Genomic DNA, 18,467 nt, shown 5'->3' on the forward strand with positions numbered 1-18,467 from the left:
GGTCTTAACGTCTTAAATTCAATATTTTATAACTACGGATGAATGGCAGAAAAATGATTAAATAATTGCATTTCCATTAACAATGTTCAAACAGCACGGGCGCCAAACAATGGTTGCACTCTCATCACATCTGGACCGGCTCCCAATCCTAATATTTTAATTATAATCAAATAATTGTCAAAGAGCCATCATTAACTATTCACAAGAGAGACAAGAAAAACATTGCTGATGCTGCAACTCTGAAACAGAAAACTCTGGAAGCATTCAATGCAAGATGCTGCCTGAATGTCTCCAAGATTTTGTGCTGCTTTAAATTATCCACTTTACTTCTGCATTAAAATGGTGCAAAAGTTTTTTTTTTGACATATGAGAACTATGTGGTGCCTGCCCACTACATTCTGGCAGCAATGACCAGCACCGCTGAGGAGCAGGCATCAGTAATGTTACCAGGGAGCGTGAGGCCGGACCTTCACTGTGTTCTGAAGGCTGCAGGCACAGGAGGTTTAGAGGGGATGTGAGGAAGAATTTTTTCACTCAGAGGGTGGTGGAAATCTGGAACTCACTGCCTGAAAGGGTGGCAGAGGCAGAAGCCCTCATAACATTTAAGAAGTATTTGGATGTGCATTTGCGATGCCATGATATACAAGGCTATGGGCCTAGTGCTGGAAAATGGGATTAGAATAGTTAGGCACATGTTTGACTGGTGCAGACTCGATGGGCCGAAGGGCCTTTTTCTGTGCTGTAGACCTCTATGACTCTAAATGAATTTAATAGACTCATAGATGTTTACAGCACAGAAGGAGGCTATTCGGCTCATTGTGTCCACGCCGGTCAACAAAGATCTGACTACACTAATCCCATTTTCCAGCGCTTGGCCCATAGCCCTGGAGGCTGTGGCAATGCAAGTGAATGTCTTAAATGTTACGAGAGTTTCTGACTCAACCATCCTTTCAGGTAGTGAATTCCAGACTCCCACCACCCTCTGGTGAAAAAATTTCTCCTCAACTCACCTCTTAGCCTTCTGTCTCTTACCTTAAATCTATGGTCCCTGGTTATTGACCCATCTACTAATGGAAAAAGTGCCTTCCCATCTACCCTATTTATGCACCTCAATCTTATACAGCTCTATCGGGTCCCCTCTCAACTTTTGCTGCTCCAAGGAAAACAACCCCAGCCTATCTAATCTTCCCTCATAGCTCAGACCCTCCAGCCCAGGCAGCATCCTGAATCTGCTCTCCTCTACACCCTCTCCAGTGCAATCACATCCTTCCTATAATGTGGTGACCAGAACTGTACGCAGTACTCCAGCTGTGGTCTAACCAGCGTTCTATACAGTTCCAGCATAACCTCCCTGCTCTAGTATTCCACACCTCAGCTAATAAAGGCAAGTATCCCATATGTCTTCTTGACTACCTTATCTACCTGCCCTGCTATCTTCAGGGATCTATGGATATGCATACCAAGGTCCCTCTGATCTTCAGTACTTTTCAGGGTCCTACCAATCATAGTGTAATCCCTTGCCTTGTTAGCCCTCCCCAAGTGCATCACCTCACACTTCTCTGGGTTGAATTCCATTTGCCACTGCTCTGCCCACCTGACCAGTCCATTGATATCCTCCTATAGTTTACGGCTACCCTCCTCATTAATTACCATCCTACCAATTTTCATGTCACCCGTGAACTTCTTGATCATACCCCCTACATTTAAGTCCAAATCATTTATGTACACCACAAACAGCAAGGGCCCAGCACTGAGCCTTGAGGAACCTCACTGGAAACAGACTCCAATCACAGAAACATCCCTCTACCATCACCCTCTGCTTCCTGCCTCTCAGCCAATTTTGGATCCAATGTGCCACTTTGCCTTGGATCCCATGAGCTCTTACTTTCTTGACCAGTCTGCCAGGAGGGGCCTTATCAAAAGCCTTGCTAAAATCCATGTAGACCACATCAAATGCATTACCCTCGTCAACACTCCTAGTTACTTCCTCAAAAAATTCAACTTTGTCAAACATGACCTTCCCTTAACAAATCCATGCCGACTATAAGACCATAAGACATAGGAGCAGAAGTAGACCATTCGGCCCATCAAGTCTGCTCTGCCATTCAATGAGATCATGGCTGATCTGATAATCCTCAACTCCACTTTCCTGCCTTTTCCCCCTAACTCTTGACTCCCTTACTGATTAAAAATCTGTCTATCTCCAACTTGAATATCCCCAACGACCCAGCTTCTACAGCCCTCTGCAGTAAAGAATTCCACAGATTAACTACCCTCTGAGAGAAGAAATTCCTCCTCAGTATCAATAACGAACTGACTCCCATCCATATCTACTAAGATTATTGCAATTTATATTTTATACCTTTACATAGACTTGACTTTCTTTAGAAAAAAAACAAACTCACCATAGTGTAATTTGACAATGAATGGAAGATTCATTTCAACTAATATGTCACGCTCCATTTTAGTCTGAACTCGGTCTCTTACTTTTAACGTAGCCTTTCCCTGATTAATCCATGTCTCTCCAAGTGCAGGTACATTCTGTCCCTCAGAATTTTTTCTAGTAACTTCCCCACCACCAAGGTTAGACTGACTGGCCTGTAATTTCCTGATCTATCTCTTCCTCCCTTTTTTAATAATGGGATAACGTTAGCAGTCCTCTGGCACCTCACCTGTGGCCAGAGAGGATTTGAAAATTACTACCAGGGCCCCTGATATCTCTTCCCTTGCCTCCCTCAACAGCCTGGAATACATCTCATCCGGGCCTGCGGATTTATCCACTTTGAAGGCTGCTAAACCTGCTAGTATCTCCTCTCTCTCTCTACGTTAATTTCCTCTAATATTTCACAGTCCTCCACCCTGATGTCTATACCTACATCGTCCTTTTCCATTGTGAAGACTGACACAAAGTATTCATTGAGAACTGTATCCGGGTCCACACACAATTACCTTTACGGTCCCTAATTGGCCCTATTCTTTCCCTACCCTTGCTCTTTATATATTTAAAAAACCCCATTGGGTTTTCCTTTATTCTACCTACCAATGCTTTCTCATGCACTTAGTTTCCATAATTTCCTTCCTGAATTTTTTATACTCCTCTAGGGAGTATTGAGCCCACGGTAGCTGCCATGAGTTTTTATTTTTCTTAATCCTAACCTTTATGTCCCTTGACTTCCAGGGTTCTCCATACTTGGTCCCCCCCATTGTCTTTATGGGAACATATTTGCCCTGTTATCTCGCTATTTCCTTCTTGAATGCCTCCCACTGTTCTGACATAGTTTTATCTGCAAGTAGCTGCTCCCAGTCCACTTGAGCCAAATTATATCTCATCTTAGCAAAATTAGCCTTTCCCCAGTTTAGAACTTTTATTCCTGGCCCAACCTTATCCTTTATCATAACTATCCTAAATATAACTGACTAATGGTCACTATCTCCAAAATGCTCCCCTACTCCCTGGGCTCATTCCGAATATTAGGTCCAGAACTGCCCCCTCCTTCGTGGGCTTTCTACGAACTGGCTAAAAAAGTTCTCCTGGGGCAGGATATTGCCGTCGGCATGCGGGAGTGGGCCCGACACATAAAATGATGCGCGATGACATCGAGAGTGCGTCCTGACATCATGGCGCGTCATTTCGATATTTCATTCGGCGGGCGCAAGCCGGAGGCAGCTGTGCACCTGCCGAACTGTCAACAGCCTATTTAGGCCATTAAAAAAATAATTAAACTTGTTAAGAACGCTGCCTGTCCAACCTTAAGGTTGGCGGGCAGGCGAAGAGCCCAAACGGCCTTCGCGTTTTTCAGGAAACCTCATCCATGGGCAGGATGAGGTTTCCTGAAGGTTTCATAAAATAATTAAATAAATTTTCAAAACTTCACAAACATGTCCCAGCTCATGTGACACTGTCACATGAGGGGACATGTTTAAATAAATTTTTACTTTATTTATTAAAAACTTTTATAATCCATTCAATCTCCCTGAGGCAGCTCCGTGCCTCAGGGAGATTCCTGCATTCTTTTGCGTGCATGCGCAAAAGAGCGCAGGCCCCGACTCTCCCTCCTGCCCCCACCCGCACAGTTAGCGCTGAGCACTACCGGCCACGCGTTACACTGGGCGGGCCTTAATTGGCCCACCTGGGTAAAATGGCCCTGCCCACTCCCGCCCAGCCCGCCCACCACATGAAAAATTCTCCCCCTGGATGCAACTTAAGAACTTTGCTCCCTCCCTACCTTGCATACTAAAACTATCCCAGTTAATATTTGGGTAGTTAAAATCCCCTACTATTATTGCCTTATTATTCTTACACTCCTCTGAAACTTGATTGCATATTTGATCCTCTATCTCTCCCTGACTGTTTGGGGGCCGAAAGTACCCACCCAACAGCATGTTTGCCCCTTTTGTTTTTTTTACTTCCACCCATATGGTCTCATTTGATGATCCTTCCAAGATATCATCCCTCCTCACGGCTGCAATTGATTCCTTGATCAATATTGCGCACCCACCCACCCCCACCCTCTATCCCCCTATCTCAACTGAATACCCTATAACCAGGAATGTTCAGCTGCCCTTCTGTTAGCCAACTCTCAGTCATAGCTATATCATCATACTCCCACGTGGCTGTGCCCTCAGCTGTTTTGTTCCTCAGGCTCCTTGCACTAAAATATATTCCATTTAGCCTTGCTAAACTCACTTCTTTCTTATCTAGCCTATGTTTCCAGACTCACTCACTAGCGTTTTAACTTCTAATTCCATCTCAGCTTCTCTCCCCTCTGATCCATTTTTCAGGATACCATTCCCCTGCCAATTTAATTTAAATTCGCCCCAAAAGCATTAGCAAACCTCCCCGCGAGGATGTTGGTCCTGTTCCTGTTCAGAACTAACCCATCCAACTTGTGCAGGTCCTACCTCCACCAGAAATGGTCCCAATTCCCCAGGAATCTAAAGCACCTGCACCATCTCTCTAGCCACGCATACATCTGCTCTATCCTGTTGTTCCTATACTCACTACTGCATGGCGCCAGGAGTAATCTGGAGATTATTACCTTTGAAGTCCTGCTTTTCAGTTTCCTACTAACTACCTAAAGTCTGCTTGCAGGACCTCATTTCTCTTTCTTCCTATGTCATTGGTCTCAACATGGACCACGACCTCTGGCTGTTCACCCTCTCCCTACAGAATTTAAATATAGCATGTGTCAGGTCTACAAAATCCTGTTCTGCTGCCAGTCTGATACAATGTGCTGATGGCTACATGAGTCTGTACAACAGTATACATGGCAAAGAATCAATAGGACTGTGCATGCGCAGCATTGGCAACAAAAGCAGCTTTGTTTTCTAGCCCTGGTGTGAACGTTGGCCATATCAGGGGAGGAAAAAAAAGCTACTCAAAGTGTAATAAGTTGGCTGTGGTTTGCACTGGGTCCACATTTTCCCTCAAAAATTAAGCAATTGTCTAAAGCAGCAATTGACAACTGATATAGCAAAGTTACGTCTGAAAGGAAGATATCACCAGATTCCTGTCCCTGAAGCAACATAAGTGGTGTACAGCATCAACAGAAGATTTAAAAAGACAGCGGTTCAGAACACTAGTCCACTTACCTTTAAGATGGCCTTACAAAAGCAAAATACTAAAGATGATGCTAGCTTCAAATAATCTCTTCCCTTCCACTCCTCACCTTCTTTAACTTCACTTTTGAAGATTGGTGGATAGCCCATATCCACAATAAACCCACCGACTCTCACAGCCTCCTTGACTACACTTCCTCACAACCTGTTTCCTGTAAGGACTCCATTCCATTCTCCCAATTTCTCCACTCCATCACATCTATTCTGATGATGCCATCTCCCCTACTAGTTTTTGATATGTCTTTCTTTTTCTTCAACCTACAACTTCCCCCACCATAGTTGACAGGGCCCTCGATGTGTCCGGTTACAATTTAGTATGTTGTATGTGAAGCTCACAATGCGGTCTCCTCTACATTGAAGAGACTAAATGCAGATTGGCGGACAGCTTTCTGGAACACCTCCATTAGTTCATAATTATGACTCTGAGCTTCCAGTCACCTGTCACTTTATTGTCTACTCCACTGACCTTTTTGTCCTCAGCCTCCTACACTTACAATGAAGGTCAGCATAAGCTCGAGGAACAGCACCTCATCTTTCAATTAGGCGCCTTCTAGACTGAATATTGAGTTCAACAATTTCAGATCATAACTGTCATGAAGTTAATTTATATATTATTGGAAAATATTTTTCTTTTAAAATAGAGGTTTAGTCTGTGGGTGTGTCTTAACTGGATTAAAGCCAGCTAGTCTGGGTGCTTTGATGTATACTAGTTTTGATAGGTAAGAGAGATAGCGTGCATTTGCATTTTTTGAATAGAGCATTCAAGAAGTGGGGTGAAAATGGACACCTAACTAACAGATACCAAGCCATATGTTTATATTACTAATAAAATTGGTACTATGGAAGCGGTTTTATTGTTAGAAGAGGCTTGTGATACAATGAGAATTTACATTCAATGGGCGGTGGTAGGTAGAACTTCAGCAGTTTTCCGGTGTGCAGGGAAAAGACAACGTGAGATCAAAAGTAGCTGTAAGGCTCCAACTGTCTCCACAAGAACCAAAGTGAAAAGAACCTCATTTTAAATTCATAAGGTGAAAATGCTTTGCCTGGTGTCTATGGGTTGATGTTGTCTTAATGGAGATTAGTTTGGGAATTTATTAAAGTTATGATAGTAGCAATTTGTAGCCATGTGTATATATATTTTAACCTGTGTAAATTAATAAAATGTTTCATTTAGTTTAATGTAAATCCTTGAGAACTGTGGTCTGATTCCTGAATTTAGAGTCACATCTCAAACATAACACTTAAAATTATAGGTTATGGCAGTTGTTTAAAGTTTCCCTCTGGGATTTTTAAGTAACACAGCTTTACCAACTGCATCGGTCATAATAACCTCCACTCCTTTTTTGTTTTTGGATGACAATTGCTGATAATTATTCTGCATTTTCCCATTGACACCACTTCTAGGCACATCTTTTGATTCTTTGGTTATCCCGTTACTACTCCCCTTTTCCCCTGTACCATCATGTCTTCTGTCATTTAAAGTCTCCTATCTTCCACCCTATCTCAGGCCCTTTTGTTTGTTCTTCTGCTCCCCTCCTTTCCTGCCGCTGTACTTGCTTTAAAATTCTAAAATCTCTAACTTTTTCCAGTTCTGATAAAGCTCCTCAGCCTGAAGCATCAACGCTGTTTCTCTCAACACGGCTGCTGCCTGAGTATTTCCAGCATTTTATGTTTTTATTTAATATCGTCTTCCTCATTCTTAAAGTTTATCTTTGATGCATTGCAATAGATCCATCAACTGTTGACACTCCTACATCTTTGCCAGAAGTGAAATACTGCAGATGTTGGAAATCTGAAAGAAACAGAAAATGCTGGAAGTACTCAACTGGTCAGGTTACATCTGTAAAGAAAAATAGAGTTGACGTCTGTTTCTCTCCACACATGGTGCCTGGCCTGCTGAGTATTTCCAGCATTTCCTGCTTTTATTTCATCGATCTTTGCTTGCCGTATCCTTACAAGAACCATCTGTTTCTCTCCTATTCCTGCGTTGCCACTATAAATCTTCCTCCAGTCCAAAAAACATCCATTAATCTCCATTGTTTCCCATCACTCGGCCAACTTTGTATCAATGTTGCTACTGTCCCTTTTATTTCATGAGCTCTAACTTTGCTCCCAAGTCTGTTGTTTGGCACTTTATCAAATGCCTTTTCAGAGTCTGCGTACACCACATTAACAGCTTTCCCCTCATCATCCACTCTCTGTTACTTCATCAAAAAACTCTAGTTAAACACAATTTGTCCTTAACAAATCATGTTTGCTTTTCTTAATTAATCTGCATTTACCCAAATGACTATTAATTTTGTCCAAAATTATAATTTCTAGAAGCTTCCCCACCATCGAAGTTAAACTGACTGGCCTGTAGTTGCTGGGCTTATCTTTACACCCTTTTTTGAACGAGATGTAACATTTGCAATTCTCCAGTCCTCTGGCACCATCCCCAAGTCTAAGGAAGAGTGGAAAATTATGGCCAGTCCTTCTGCAATTTCCACTCCAACTCCCCTCAGTATCCTTGGGTGCATCTCATCTTGTGCCTTATCAACTTTAAGCACAGACAGCCTATCCAATACCACTTCATCAATTTTAAACCCTCCAAGTGTCTGAACAACTTCCTTTCGCCATGCTCTGCACAGCATGTTCTTCCTTGGTAAAGACAGAGGCAAAGTATTTACTTAATACTTCAGCTATGCCCTCTGCCTCTATGCATAAATCACCTTTCTTGGTCCATAATCAGCTCCATTCCTCCTTTAGATGCTAGTCTCTTTTCATACTCCCTCTTTGCTTTTTCACTTCCTCTCTGAACCTTCTCTTGGTTGCATTACCCACCAGACATCTGTCATAAGCACACTTTCTCTTCTTCATCTTAATCTCCATCTGTTTCTTCGTCGAAGATTTGTTTGCCATGCCTTTCCCCTTCGTGGGAATATACCTTGACTGTGCCTGAACACATATTTCTTTAAAAAGTAGCTCATTTTCCTGTTACCATTTTGCCTGCCAACATTATTAATAATTTAACGAAGTAAAAAAATTCAATTGTACAGAAACAAAATTCAAAATTACCATTAATTCTAGTGAAAAAAATCAGTAAATCACTTGATTCATGCAACATTTTAAACTAAAATCTCTTCACCTTAGACCACCACCACCTGGAAGTTCCCCTCCAAGCCACTCACCATCCTGACTTGGAAATATATCGTCGTTCCTTCACTGTCGCTGGGACAAAATCCTGGAACTCCCTCCCTAACAGCATTGTGGGTGTACCTATACCACATGGGCTGCAGAGGTTCAAGAAGGCAGCTCACCTTCTCAAGCGTAATTAGGGATTGGCAATAAATGCTAGCCTGGCCAATGACACCCACATCCCGTAAATGAATAACGAAAACACATTTTTTAGAAGAATGAGAAGTGATCGCATTGAATCATAAAAAAAATTCTGACAGGGAAGCCACTAAAAGATGGTCCAGGTATTTTTATTTTTGTTTTGGATTTCCAGCATCCACAGTTTTTTGCTTTTATCAAAAGATGGTCTCTCCTGGATGAGATATTTTAGGTTCTTCAGACAGGGGGAACCTCTTAGTGGCTTCCCTGTCAAGCCCCTTCAGAGATTTTTATAATTCAATGAGATCACTTCTCATTTTTCTAAATTCCAGAGTGTAAGCCCAACTTCCCCACCATAGGACAACCCCCTCATCCCAAAAAACAATTTTGTCAATCTTTGTTCTATGCCTCCAAGACATGTTTCCTTCCTCAGATTATGAACACCAAAGTACATACAGCACTGCAGGTATGCTCTCGCCAAAACCCTATACAATTGTAGCAAGATTTCCTTGCTCTTATATTCCAATCCCCTTGCAATAAAGACCAACATGTCATTTGCCTTCCTAATTGCTTAACGTACCTGCATGCTAACTTTGTGTTCCTTGTATAAGTACACCCAAGGCGCTCTGAGTGTCAACTTTTAGAAGTTTTGCACCATTTAAAAATATTCTGCTTTTCCATTCTTATCACTTAAATGAATAATCTCACACTTCTTACATTGTACTCTATCTGCCACCTTGTTGTACTCTTAGTTACCCTATCTATATCTCTTTGCAGATGAGAAGTCAGGTCTATAACATCAAAAGGGTTACCTTCAAAGAAATGAAGGATGCACTTGAGGAAATTGTAGCGGTAACCGGACAACTTGTTCAATACGTCAGTACAGGACAAATGGCGGAGGAACTGAATAGGTTCTTTGCGTCAGCCTTCACGGTGGAAGACACGAGTAACATCCCCAAAGTTCAAGTGAGTCGGGGGGCAGAGGTGAGTATGGTGGCCATTACCAAGGAGAAGGTGCTAGGAAAACTGAAAGGTCTGAAGGTGGATAAATCACCTGGACCAGATGGATTACACCCCAGAGTTCTGAAGGAGATAGCTGAAGAGATAGTGGAGGTGTTAGTGGTGATCTTTCAGGAATCACTGGAGTCAGGGAGGGTCCCAGAGGACTGGAAAATCGCTAATGTAACCCCCGTTTAAGAAGGGAGTGAGGCAAAAGACGGGAAATTACAGGCCGATTAGCCTGACCTCGGTCGTTGGTAAGATTTTAGAGTCCGTTATTAAGGATGAGATTTCAGAATACTTGGAAATGCGTGGTAAAATAGGGCAAAGTCAGCATGGTTTCATCAAGGGGAGATCATGCCTGACAAAATCTGTTAGAATTCTTTGAGGAGGTAACGAGTAGGTTAGACAAAAGGAGAGCCAATGGATGTTATCTACTTGGACTTCCAGAAGGCCTTTGAAAAGGTGCCGCACAGGAGGCTGCTCAGTAAGATAAGAACCCATGGTGTTAGAGGCAAGGTACTAGCATGGATAGAAGATTGGCTGTCTGGCAGGAGGCAGAGAGTGGGGATAAGGGAGTCCTTCTCAGGATGGCGGCCGGTGACTAGTGGAGTTCCGCAGGGGTCAGTGTTGGGACCACAACTTTTCACTTTATGCATGAATGATCTAGATGAAGGAACTGAGGGCATTCTGGCTAAGTTTGCAGATGATGCAAAGATAGGTGGAGGGACAGGTAGTATTGAGGAGGCGGGGAGGCTGCAGAAGGATTTGGACAGGTTAGGAGAATGGGCAAAGAAGTGGCAGATGGAATACAACGTGGGGAAGTGTGAGGTCATGCACTTTGGTAGGAAGAATAGAGGCACAGACTATTTTCTAAATGGGGAGAGAATTCAGAAATCTGGAGTGCAAAGGGACTTGGGAGTCCTAGTCCAGGATTCTCTTAAGGTTAACTTGCAGGTTGACGCTGTAGTTAGGAAGGCAAATGCAATGTTGGCATTTATTTCGAGAGGACTAGAATATAAAAGCAGGGATGTGCTGCTGAGGCTTTATAAGGCTCTGGTCAGACCACATTTAGAATATTGTGAGCAATTTTGGGCCCCGTATCTCAGGAAGGATGTGCTGGCCCTGAGGAGGGTCCAGAGGAGGTTCACGAGAACGATCCCAGGAATGAAAGGCTTAACATATGAGGAACGTTTGAGGACTCTGGGGCTATACTAGATGGAGTTTAGAAGGATGAGGGGGGATCTGATTGAAACTTACAGAATACCGAAAGGCCTGGATAGAGTGGATGTAGGGAAGATGCTTCCATTAGTAGGAGAGACTAGGACCCAAGGGCACAGCCTCAGAGTAAAGGGAAGACCTTTAAGAACAGAGATGAGGAGAAACTTCTTTAGCCAGAGAGTGGTGAATCTATGGAATTCATTGCCACAGAAGGCTGTGGAGGCCAGGTCATTGAGTGTATTTAAGACCGAGATAGATAGGTTCTTGATTGGTAAGGGGATCAAAGGTTATGGGGAGAAGGTGGGAGAATGGGGTTGAGAAACTTATCAGCCATGATTGAATGGCGGAGCAGACTCGATGGGCCGAATGACCTAATTTCTGCTCCTATGTCTTATGGTCTTATGGACAAGTGGAATCCTGTTAAAGGAAGAATACTGAGCATGCATGACTAATCAGGGAGCTCAGACTAAACAAATATGACCTTATATAAAACAAGAGGCAAATCAAAGATTAAAAATAAAGAGAAAAATTACCTCTATAAATCCTGAGGAGAAACAAGTTCACTGGGATGAACATAGCAACATGCTTAAAAAAAAGTTTAGCAAACAGCAACCTAGAAAGACACAGCTGCAAAAGCAAAACACACAAGTATTTTCTTCAGTGTTTCATAGTAAAAGGATAGTCAATCAGGGAAGAGATACTTGATCATGAACTGGGAGCAGAATGATTATTTCCTACAAATATAAGGTGTGAACAACATGTCCTTCTAGAACAGAGATAATGTAGAAAAACTTAACTATATATGTGATATGGAATCAAAGGCAGACTAAAAAGGTCTCAAAATCAATAAATCCTTCCAGAGTGTTGACAGAAAGTAGAAAGCACATTTGCAAGACACTGACACTCATGGCAGAGTAGCTGAGCACTGAGGAATGTCTATAGGTTGGAAACAGGCCAATGTGATGCCCATGTTTTTTTAAAGAATGACAAAAGCAAACACAGGCAATTACAAATATATTAGTCTTACTTGAATTCCTTACAACATAATGGAATTGATCTTAATAAACTTGGATTAACTGTCCAATAGCCAACATGGGCTCGGAGCAGGATACTTCTGCCTATCCTTTTTGACTTCAAGGAATTGGCATTTCCAATGGACGGAGGAAAACCTGTTGTACTTTCAAAAGGCATTTGCAAATTCTACATTGCAGATTATTAGTTAAGATGAGAGCTGTAGTTATTCAGGGTAAATCTTGGGATTGATTTGAAAATTATTGAAGTGTAAACAATGGTCCTTGTTGAAGGAGTTTTAGCAAGGTACTCTATCAGCAAAACCATTCCACATATTGGTCAATGTTTGTGAAGACTTCTCTAATATCAGTCCTAAATTTCTCCTTTGCTAGCCAGAGCCTCTATCTACTGTCTTATTCATATAACTTACTTTGGAGTAATTTCCCACATTTAGCTTTTCCACAAAATTAAATATGCTGTACTTCTCGGGAGGGCAATGTACCAACTTACCGCTATGGAAGAGTGTTAACCATAATTTTTTATGCTCTTTGAAATATAGGTACCAATGATGAGGTTTGCTGTTTGAAATCTTCACCATATTAAACTCATAATAGAAATGAATGAAGTTTGTACAATGCTGTACTGTTCACTTTCAGACCGCAACACACTTGACTTTGCTAAAAATACATGTTTGATTCTTCAATGCTTCCCAAGTAAAACCAAGTAAGTTATTTTTCTTCACTTTGTGACTTTATTTGTAAAATATTGTGGCCACCAGAATGTTCATATATGTACCATACATGCACTGTCCCTATTTGCCTTTGCACAATTTTGCCTCCAGCTAAAACTTCAGACGAGATCATACATTAAACAATTATTTAAATTGTAGAGAGCAGAACCATACAAAGATAGGTGCTTCATGTGTAGAACACAAACATCCTATTCACTCACAAATTTTATTCCCATTCAGTTGTCCAGACCCAACAAATGTGTGATTTCACAAAGAACAAGTACTTTATTATAGTTATAGCAACCTGAAGCATTTGAACTAAACATCACCGTTAATAATACAGTATAACATTGTATGCAAAGAAGTACCAGCAAGTTCATAATGAACTTTGATTTGTGGGTCCAGCAAGTTTCATTCTTTTGCGAATGAAAAAAAAAATCAAAGAGTTCTCTTTTACATTTGCAGTGTGCGACCATTTATTTTCAGGCTGCATTTAGCAAATTTTAGTACAGGCTGGTTTCTTAGTGATGTGCAAACTCACTCTTATTAAAGAGCTATTGATTACTAAATGCACCTACATGGGGAAGGTGGTGTACAAAACATATCTTCTGTGCTGTAAACAAGATGATTTCTTTACAGAGTGGAAGCTCAAGAATTGCTTAAGTAGCAGAACAAATTCTTGCAAGAATGGGTGGGTGAGAGTCTTGAGCAGTTGTGGAATACTTGCCTTTGGCATAGGTTTGCTGTACAGTTACGGAGCAAGGCCTAAAGGAAGCTTTGTTAAAAAGAAATTAAAAAGCACACATGACTTTTAAAATTGAAGGAAAGGGCTCACAGCCTAAAATCATTTCCCTAATAAAGAGCATGCAGCACTGTTTTGATCTGCAAAGACTCAATTATTCACCAGTGTCAATGATGTAGTTCAAAGGACACAGTACAAGCAAAAGGGATTGTTGATTATGATTGTATTTTAGAACACACAAAAGGCAAAATACCTCATCATCTGTCCATTGTGACAGTCTCATAAATTTAATATATAACTGATTCGTGTAAAGATTGCAATTACCCTGAAGAAAGCAGCAATTACAAGTAACTCAAGTCTTTTACCCTACTGTAGTGTCATGGCAGTCCCTTTTGCCTGCAAGACTGAGTCAATATGCTAACAGTTAACAGATGTAGCACAAGGGACAATCCACCCCAACTGAAAGCAACCAGAATCCTTCATGATGGACATCATTTTTTTTTGCAGCTAGACTTTCATTTAGGCTACCAAATTCATCCTGTGGGTAGATACCCTACAAAGGAAGGGCATCAAAACATCATCCCGACTTGTGATCCACAGACCTAGAAGTGGTAACTGTGGTCAGCTTCACTGAAGACCATCTTCATGGCAGCTGAATGTTTACCGAGTGCATCACAAAGAAACATCACTGTGACAAGATGCTGTTTAAAGTTTAGCATTCCTACTGTGATGTAGACAGCCATGATTGTATTGTGAATTCAGCTGATTTTCAATGTGCAGCAGATTTTAATTTTCATCTTCACTAAGGCCTGACAGATGGTTTACAAATTTTCAGCCCCCAAAGTTGCAGGATCCTGTTTATTGGCAAGTGCAAGCCCACTCCGGTTCAGGTGTACCTCGGCATTTCACACTGTTCACACCGGTTCAGCGCTGGGTGGTTCAGAAAGGTGCAGCTGTTGCAATTCCAAGGAGCACCTTCAAAATCCTCATCACGTTGATGAGGTCTTGGGCTATATGCCATGACAGGGCCAGCTTCTGCAATACAAGTAAAGTTAAGTTCAGATTAACAATCATAATTTGCACACTCTAGTCTTAAATATTAGCAAAGAAAATGTAATCACCAAGTTTTCTGATTCAGAATATAGTCAGCACAAATAACTTAAGAAAAAATCGGAAAACGTTGCTTAAATTCAAGTTTTTCACCTATAATCTCAAGCATATGCACAAGCATAGTTGCCAAAAATATGCATACAATTTATCTCAGAATAGTATGCTGGCTATTCTTTTTCATAATGAAATTCTGGCATAGTCACTCTGCCAGGTTAACAGTTAAAAAATAATCCTTTGGATAGTCTCACAAACGGCATTTCCTTAACTTGCTCATTGAATGTGTAGAGTTTAAGAATCGAATCACTAGACGAGATGGAAAAGTTAAGAATTTCAAAAGCTTCAGTATTAGATTTTATGAAACTCACAATCAACCAAGGCAATGTAATACAGGAACCTAGGTCAGAGTTTTCTATGTACATCAAGATATTGGTTGAAGTGCATTAACTGCAGCTAGTGCGTGTTAAAGAACTGATTAATACTGTCCTTTCACCTCTGATACTTGGATTTGAACCCAAATGGAACGTGACTGTCCACAGATAGCTGTGAAATTAATCTGTGCAGTCAGCACTTAGTTCGATGTAGGTGTGCCAGTACTTCAGCACTGATTCAGTCTCACTTAGAGCCACCACACAGATGGGAAATAAAAATTCTTCTAGGAGATGAATCAGATATTTGCTTGTCAGGTGGATTCAAGACACACTGCCTGGACAGTGTTGAAGGATCTTTCATTGAGATCTAAATTGAGAATACTCAATCGTGCAAAACTTGAAAGTACTTTGAACTGTGAGAAGCATAATGACATACTTCAAGAGGGCATATAGAGGCGGAAATGTGGCAGTTGAAATTTAATACAGAGAAGTGTGAAGCAATATATTTTGATAGGAAGAACAAGGAGGAACAATATAAAATAAAGGGCACAATTCTCAATGGATTGCAGAAGCAGAGACGTTTGGGGCTTGTGTGCGCAAATCACTGAAGGGCAGGGCAGGTTGAGGAAGTGGTTAAAAAGACATTCCGGATCCTGTGCTTTACAATAGAGGCATAGAGTGCAAAAGCAAAGAAGCTACGATGAACCTTTATAAAACACTGGTTCAGCCTCAACTGGAATAGTGCCCAATTCTGGGCAATGCACCTTAGGGAAGATGTGAAGGTTTATGAGAGGGTGCACCAAAGTTTATGAGAAAGATTCCAGGATGAGAGACTTAAATTAATGAGGATTAATTGGAGAAGCTGGGGTTGTTCTCCTCAAAGCAGAGAAGGTTGAAAGGAAATTTGATAGAGATGTTAAAAATCATGAGATGCCTTGACGGAGTAGATAGGGAGAAACAGTTTCTGATGGTGGATGGGGCGAGAACCAGAGGAGTCCAATTTAAGATGACTGGCAAAAGAAGCAATACGAACATGAGTAACCTTTCAATGAGTGAGTGGTTAGGCTCTGGAATGCACTGCCTGAGAGTGTGGAGGAGGCACAGCCAACTCTGGCTTTCAAAAGTCAGGGAAAGGGCAGGGCAGTGGGACTAACAGACATGTTCTTAGAGAGCTGACATGGGCCGAATAGCCTCCTTCCATGCTGTAACCATTCTATGATTCTATCTACAAGATGCACAACAATTCGCCGAAGCTCCTTCGATAGTACCTTCAAACTCCTTACTTCTACTACCTAGAATGGCAGCAGGCACGTGCAAAGACCAGCACCTGCTAGGTCCCTTCTAAGACACACATGTTGAAAATATATTGCTGGTCCTTTACTTTTGAAGAGTCACAATGTTGGAACTCCCTCTTTCACAGCACTGTACGTGTAGCCATAGCACAAGAACTATAGTAATTCAAGTGGCTGGTTCATCACCTGTTTCTCAAGGGTAACTGGGGATGAGCAACAAATGCTGACTTTGCCAGTGATGCCCGCATTCCATGAACAAAGAAATGGCACTGACCATGACAAGTACAAACATTTTTTAAAAATTTTAAATGTAGAGGACAGAAGAAAATAAGCAAAAATAAAAACATTTTGAATGCCAAACATCACTGTACAGCCAGGAGAGTGGAGTTGTAAGCATACAATAAAGTTGCAATGTAAACTATTACTAGCAAGTGCTGTACAAGAGGCTGAATTTAAACAACTGGCAATTATGATGTTTTTAAACACAATAATTCCCATGTATTTATACAATGGACACAGATAGGGGAACAGAGCTTGGCCTCTGCTCTGCACTTCCTTTGGGTACCTCAAGTACAAAATACTTATGGATATGAACTAGGTGAGTAGGCCATTGCATTAAAGAAATAAGGGAGCAAAATAGTGATTATAGTGGGTCAAAAACTAGTTTTTCTTCTCTGCGACACTACTTCACATTGATTAATTAGGTGCAACTTGTGACATCTTTTAGTTACAGTCAATGCGCTATTGTAAAGCAGTTAATGTAATGTAGATTGCATACAATATTCTTCTAAATGAAAATTTAAACTATCCTGAATTGGCTTTTTAAGAGTCTCTGTTGTTAAACTCGATCGAGTGCTTTGTTTTTCCTGTTCCAAAAAAAATGTACTATAGGACAAATTAGCATAATAGGTGCAAATGCTGCTGCATTTAGTAACACATACAGAAATTAAATGCAAATATTTTAAATGAAGTTTTTGACAAGAAATCAGTCTAGCAACTGAATGACAATATTTTTAAAATTGCAACAAAGATAGCTTTTCAATTTCAAGTGGTTTTTGCCTTCGTGCAGCGCTGATGGACAAGTCTGATACAACATTTTGAGATCACTTATTAAGTGGCAATAAACCCTCTGTGCCATAATCTAGCTTAACTACTATATTAAAATTTGTGGTGCGCATCGTTGCCAGTTAGTATTCATTCGCTGGACAATGATGCAGTGCAACATTTTTCTTCATGGATATTCTTTCTTTGTCATCACAATTTCAACACTAACAATTTAGTCAGGCAGAAGTACTTTTGAATTGACAAATATTTCACGGTTTTTAAAAAAACTTATTACTTGTACCAGAATCATTGCTGTTTTGCACGTGGATCTCTTGTTTCATATCATCACAAAGAGGTTTGGGAATCCTGGCACAATGCCCTATTAGTGAGATTAAGATATAAATATGAAATGGAGAAAGATGCAGGATTCTTCACTAGGAGTAAGGGAAACAGAACTGTTTGCATTTGAAACCACAAAATCAATATATTCGCAATACAATTCAGAATTCATCACAGCCAAAGAAATTGAATTTTAGGGTTGCAAATATTTTGAAATGGCAGTACACGACCAGATAACGTTCTATATGGTGAGACTGCAGAAAAGAAAAATCACAAGTGAACATATTGGGGTATTTTTGAATATTACAGATGTAATAGCCATTTGCATGTTTAACAGCAATGATTGGGATACCTTAGGGATCGATGCATTTAGCAACACAATTTCATTTGCATTGTATAGGAAAAGATGATGATGCACGAGAAATCGTCGCTGCAGCAATTAGAGTTGTCTCCAAACACTGGTTTAAAACGGCCAGGCATTTTCTCATGACAGCAACTCTAATTCAACCTGCTCAGTGATATGAAAGGTGTTTGTCAATTGTATACTTGAATGTCCCGCATGAATCAAAGATTGTAAATTTTACCATTACTTAGTACACCAGTGTCTCGCCCAAAGTCCAAATTTCTAGAATTTAAGTCATTGTGTAACATGAATACAAAGAGGTTGACTTAAA

At 40.9% G+C, this 18,467-nt stretch overlaps 1 protein-coding gene across 7 annotated transcripts in view; it reads right to left on the reverse strand.

Annotated features, from left to right (window-relative positions):
• Positions 1 to 12,896: 12,896 nt before the first annotated feature.
• Positions 12,897 to 18,467, reverse strand: part of tab3 (TGF-beta activated kinase 1 (MAP3K7) binding protein 3) — a 130,166-nt gene continuing 124,595 nt past the window's right edge. For 4 of the 7 annotated variants that reach the window (XM_078559835.1, XM_078559838.1, XM_078559837.1 and 1 more), the window contains one exon: positions 12,897 to 14,675. In XM_078559835.1, the coding sequence (XP_078415961.1) occupies positions 14,527 to 14,675 (149 nt within the window). In that variant the 3' untranslated portion in view covers positions 12,897 to 14,526. The remainder of the gene's footprint in view (positions 14,676 to 18,467) is intronic. The other 3 variants (XM_078559843.1, XM_078559840.1, XM_078559839.1) reach the window with 3 other exon arrangements.

This window comes from Cetorhinus maximus, chromosome 16 (genome assembly GCF_964194155.1).
Source record: "Cetorhinus maximus chromosome 16, sCetMax3.hap1.1, whole genome shotgun sequence".
Lineage (NCBI taxonomy): Eukaryota > Metazoa > Chordata > Chondrichthyes > Lamniformes > Cetorhinidae > Cetorhinus > Cetorhinus maximus.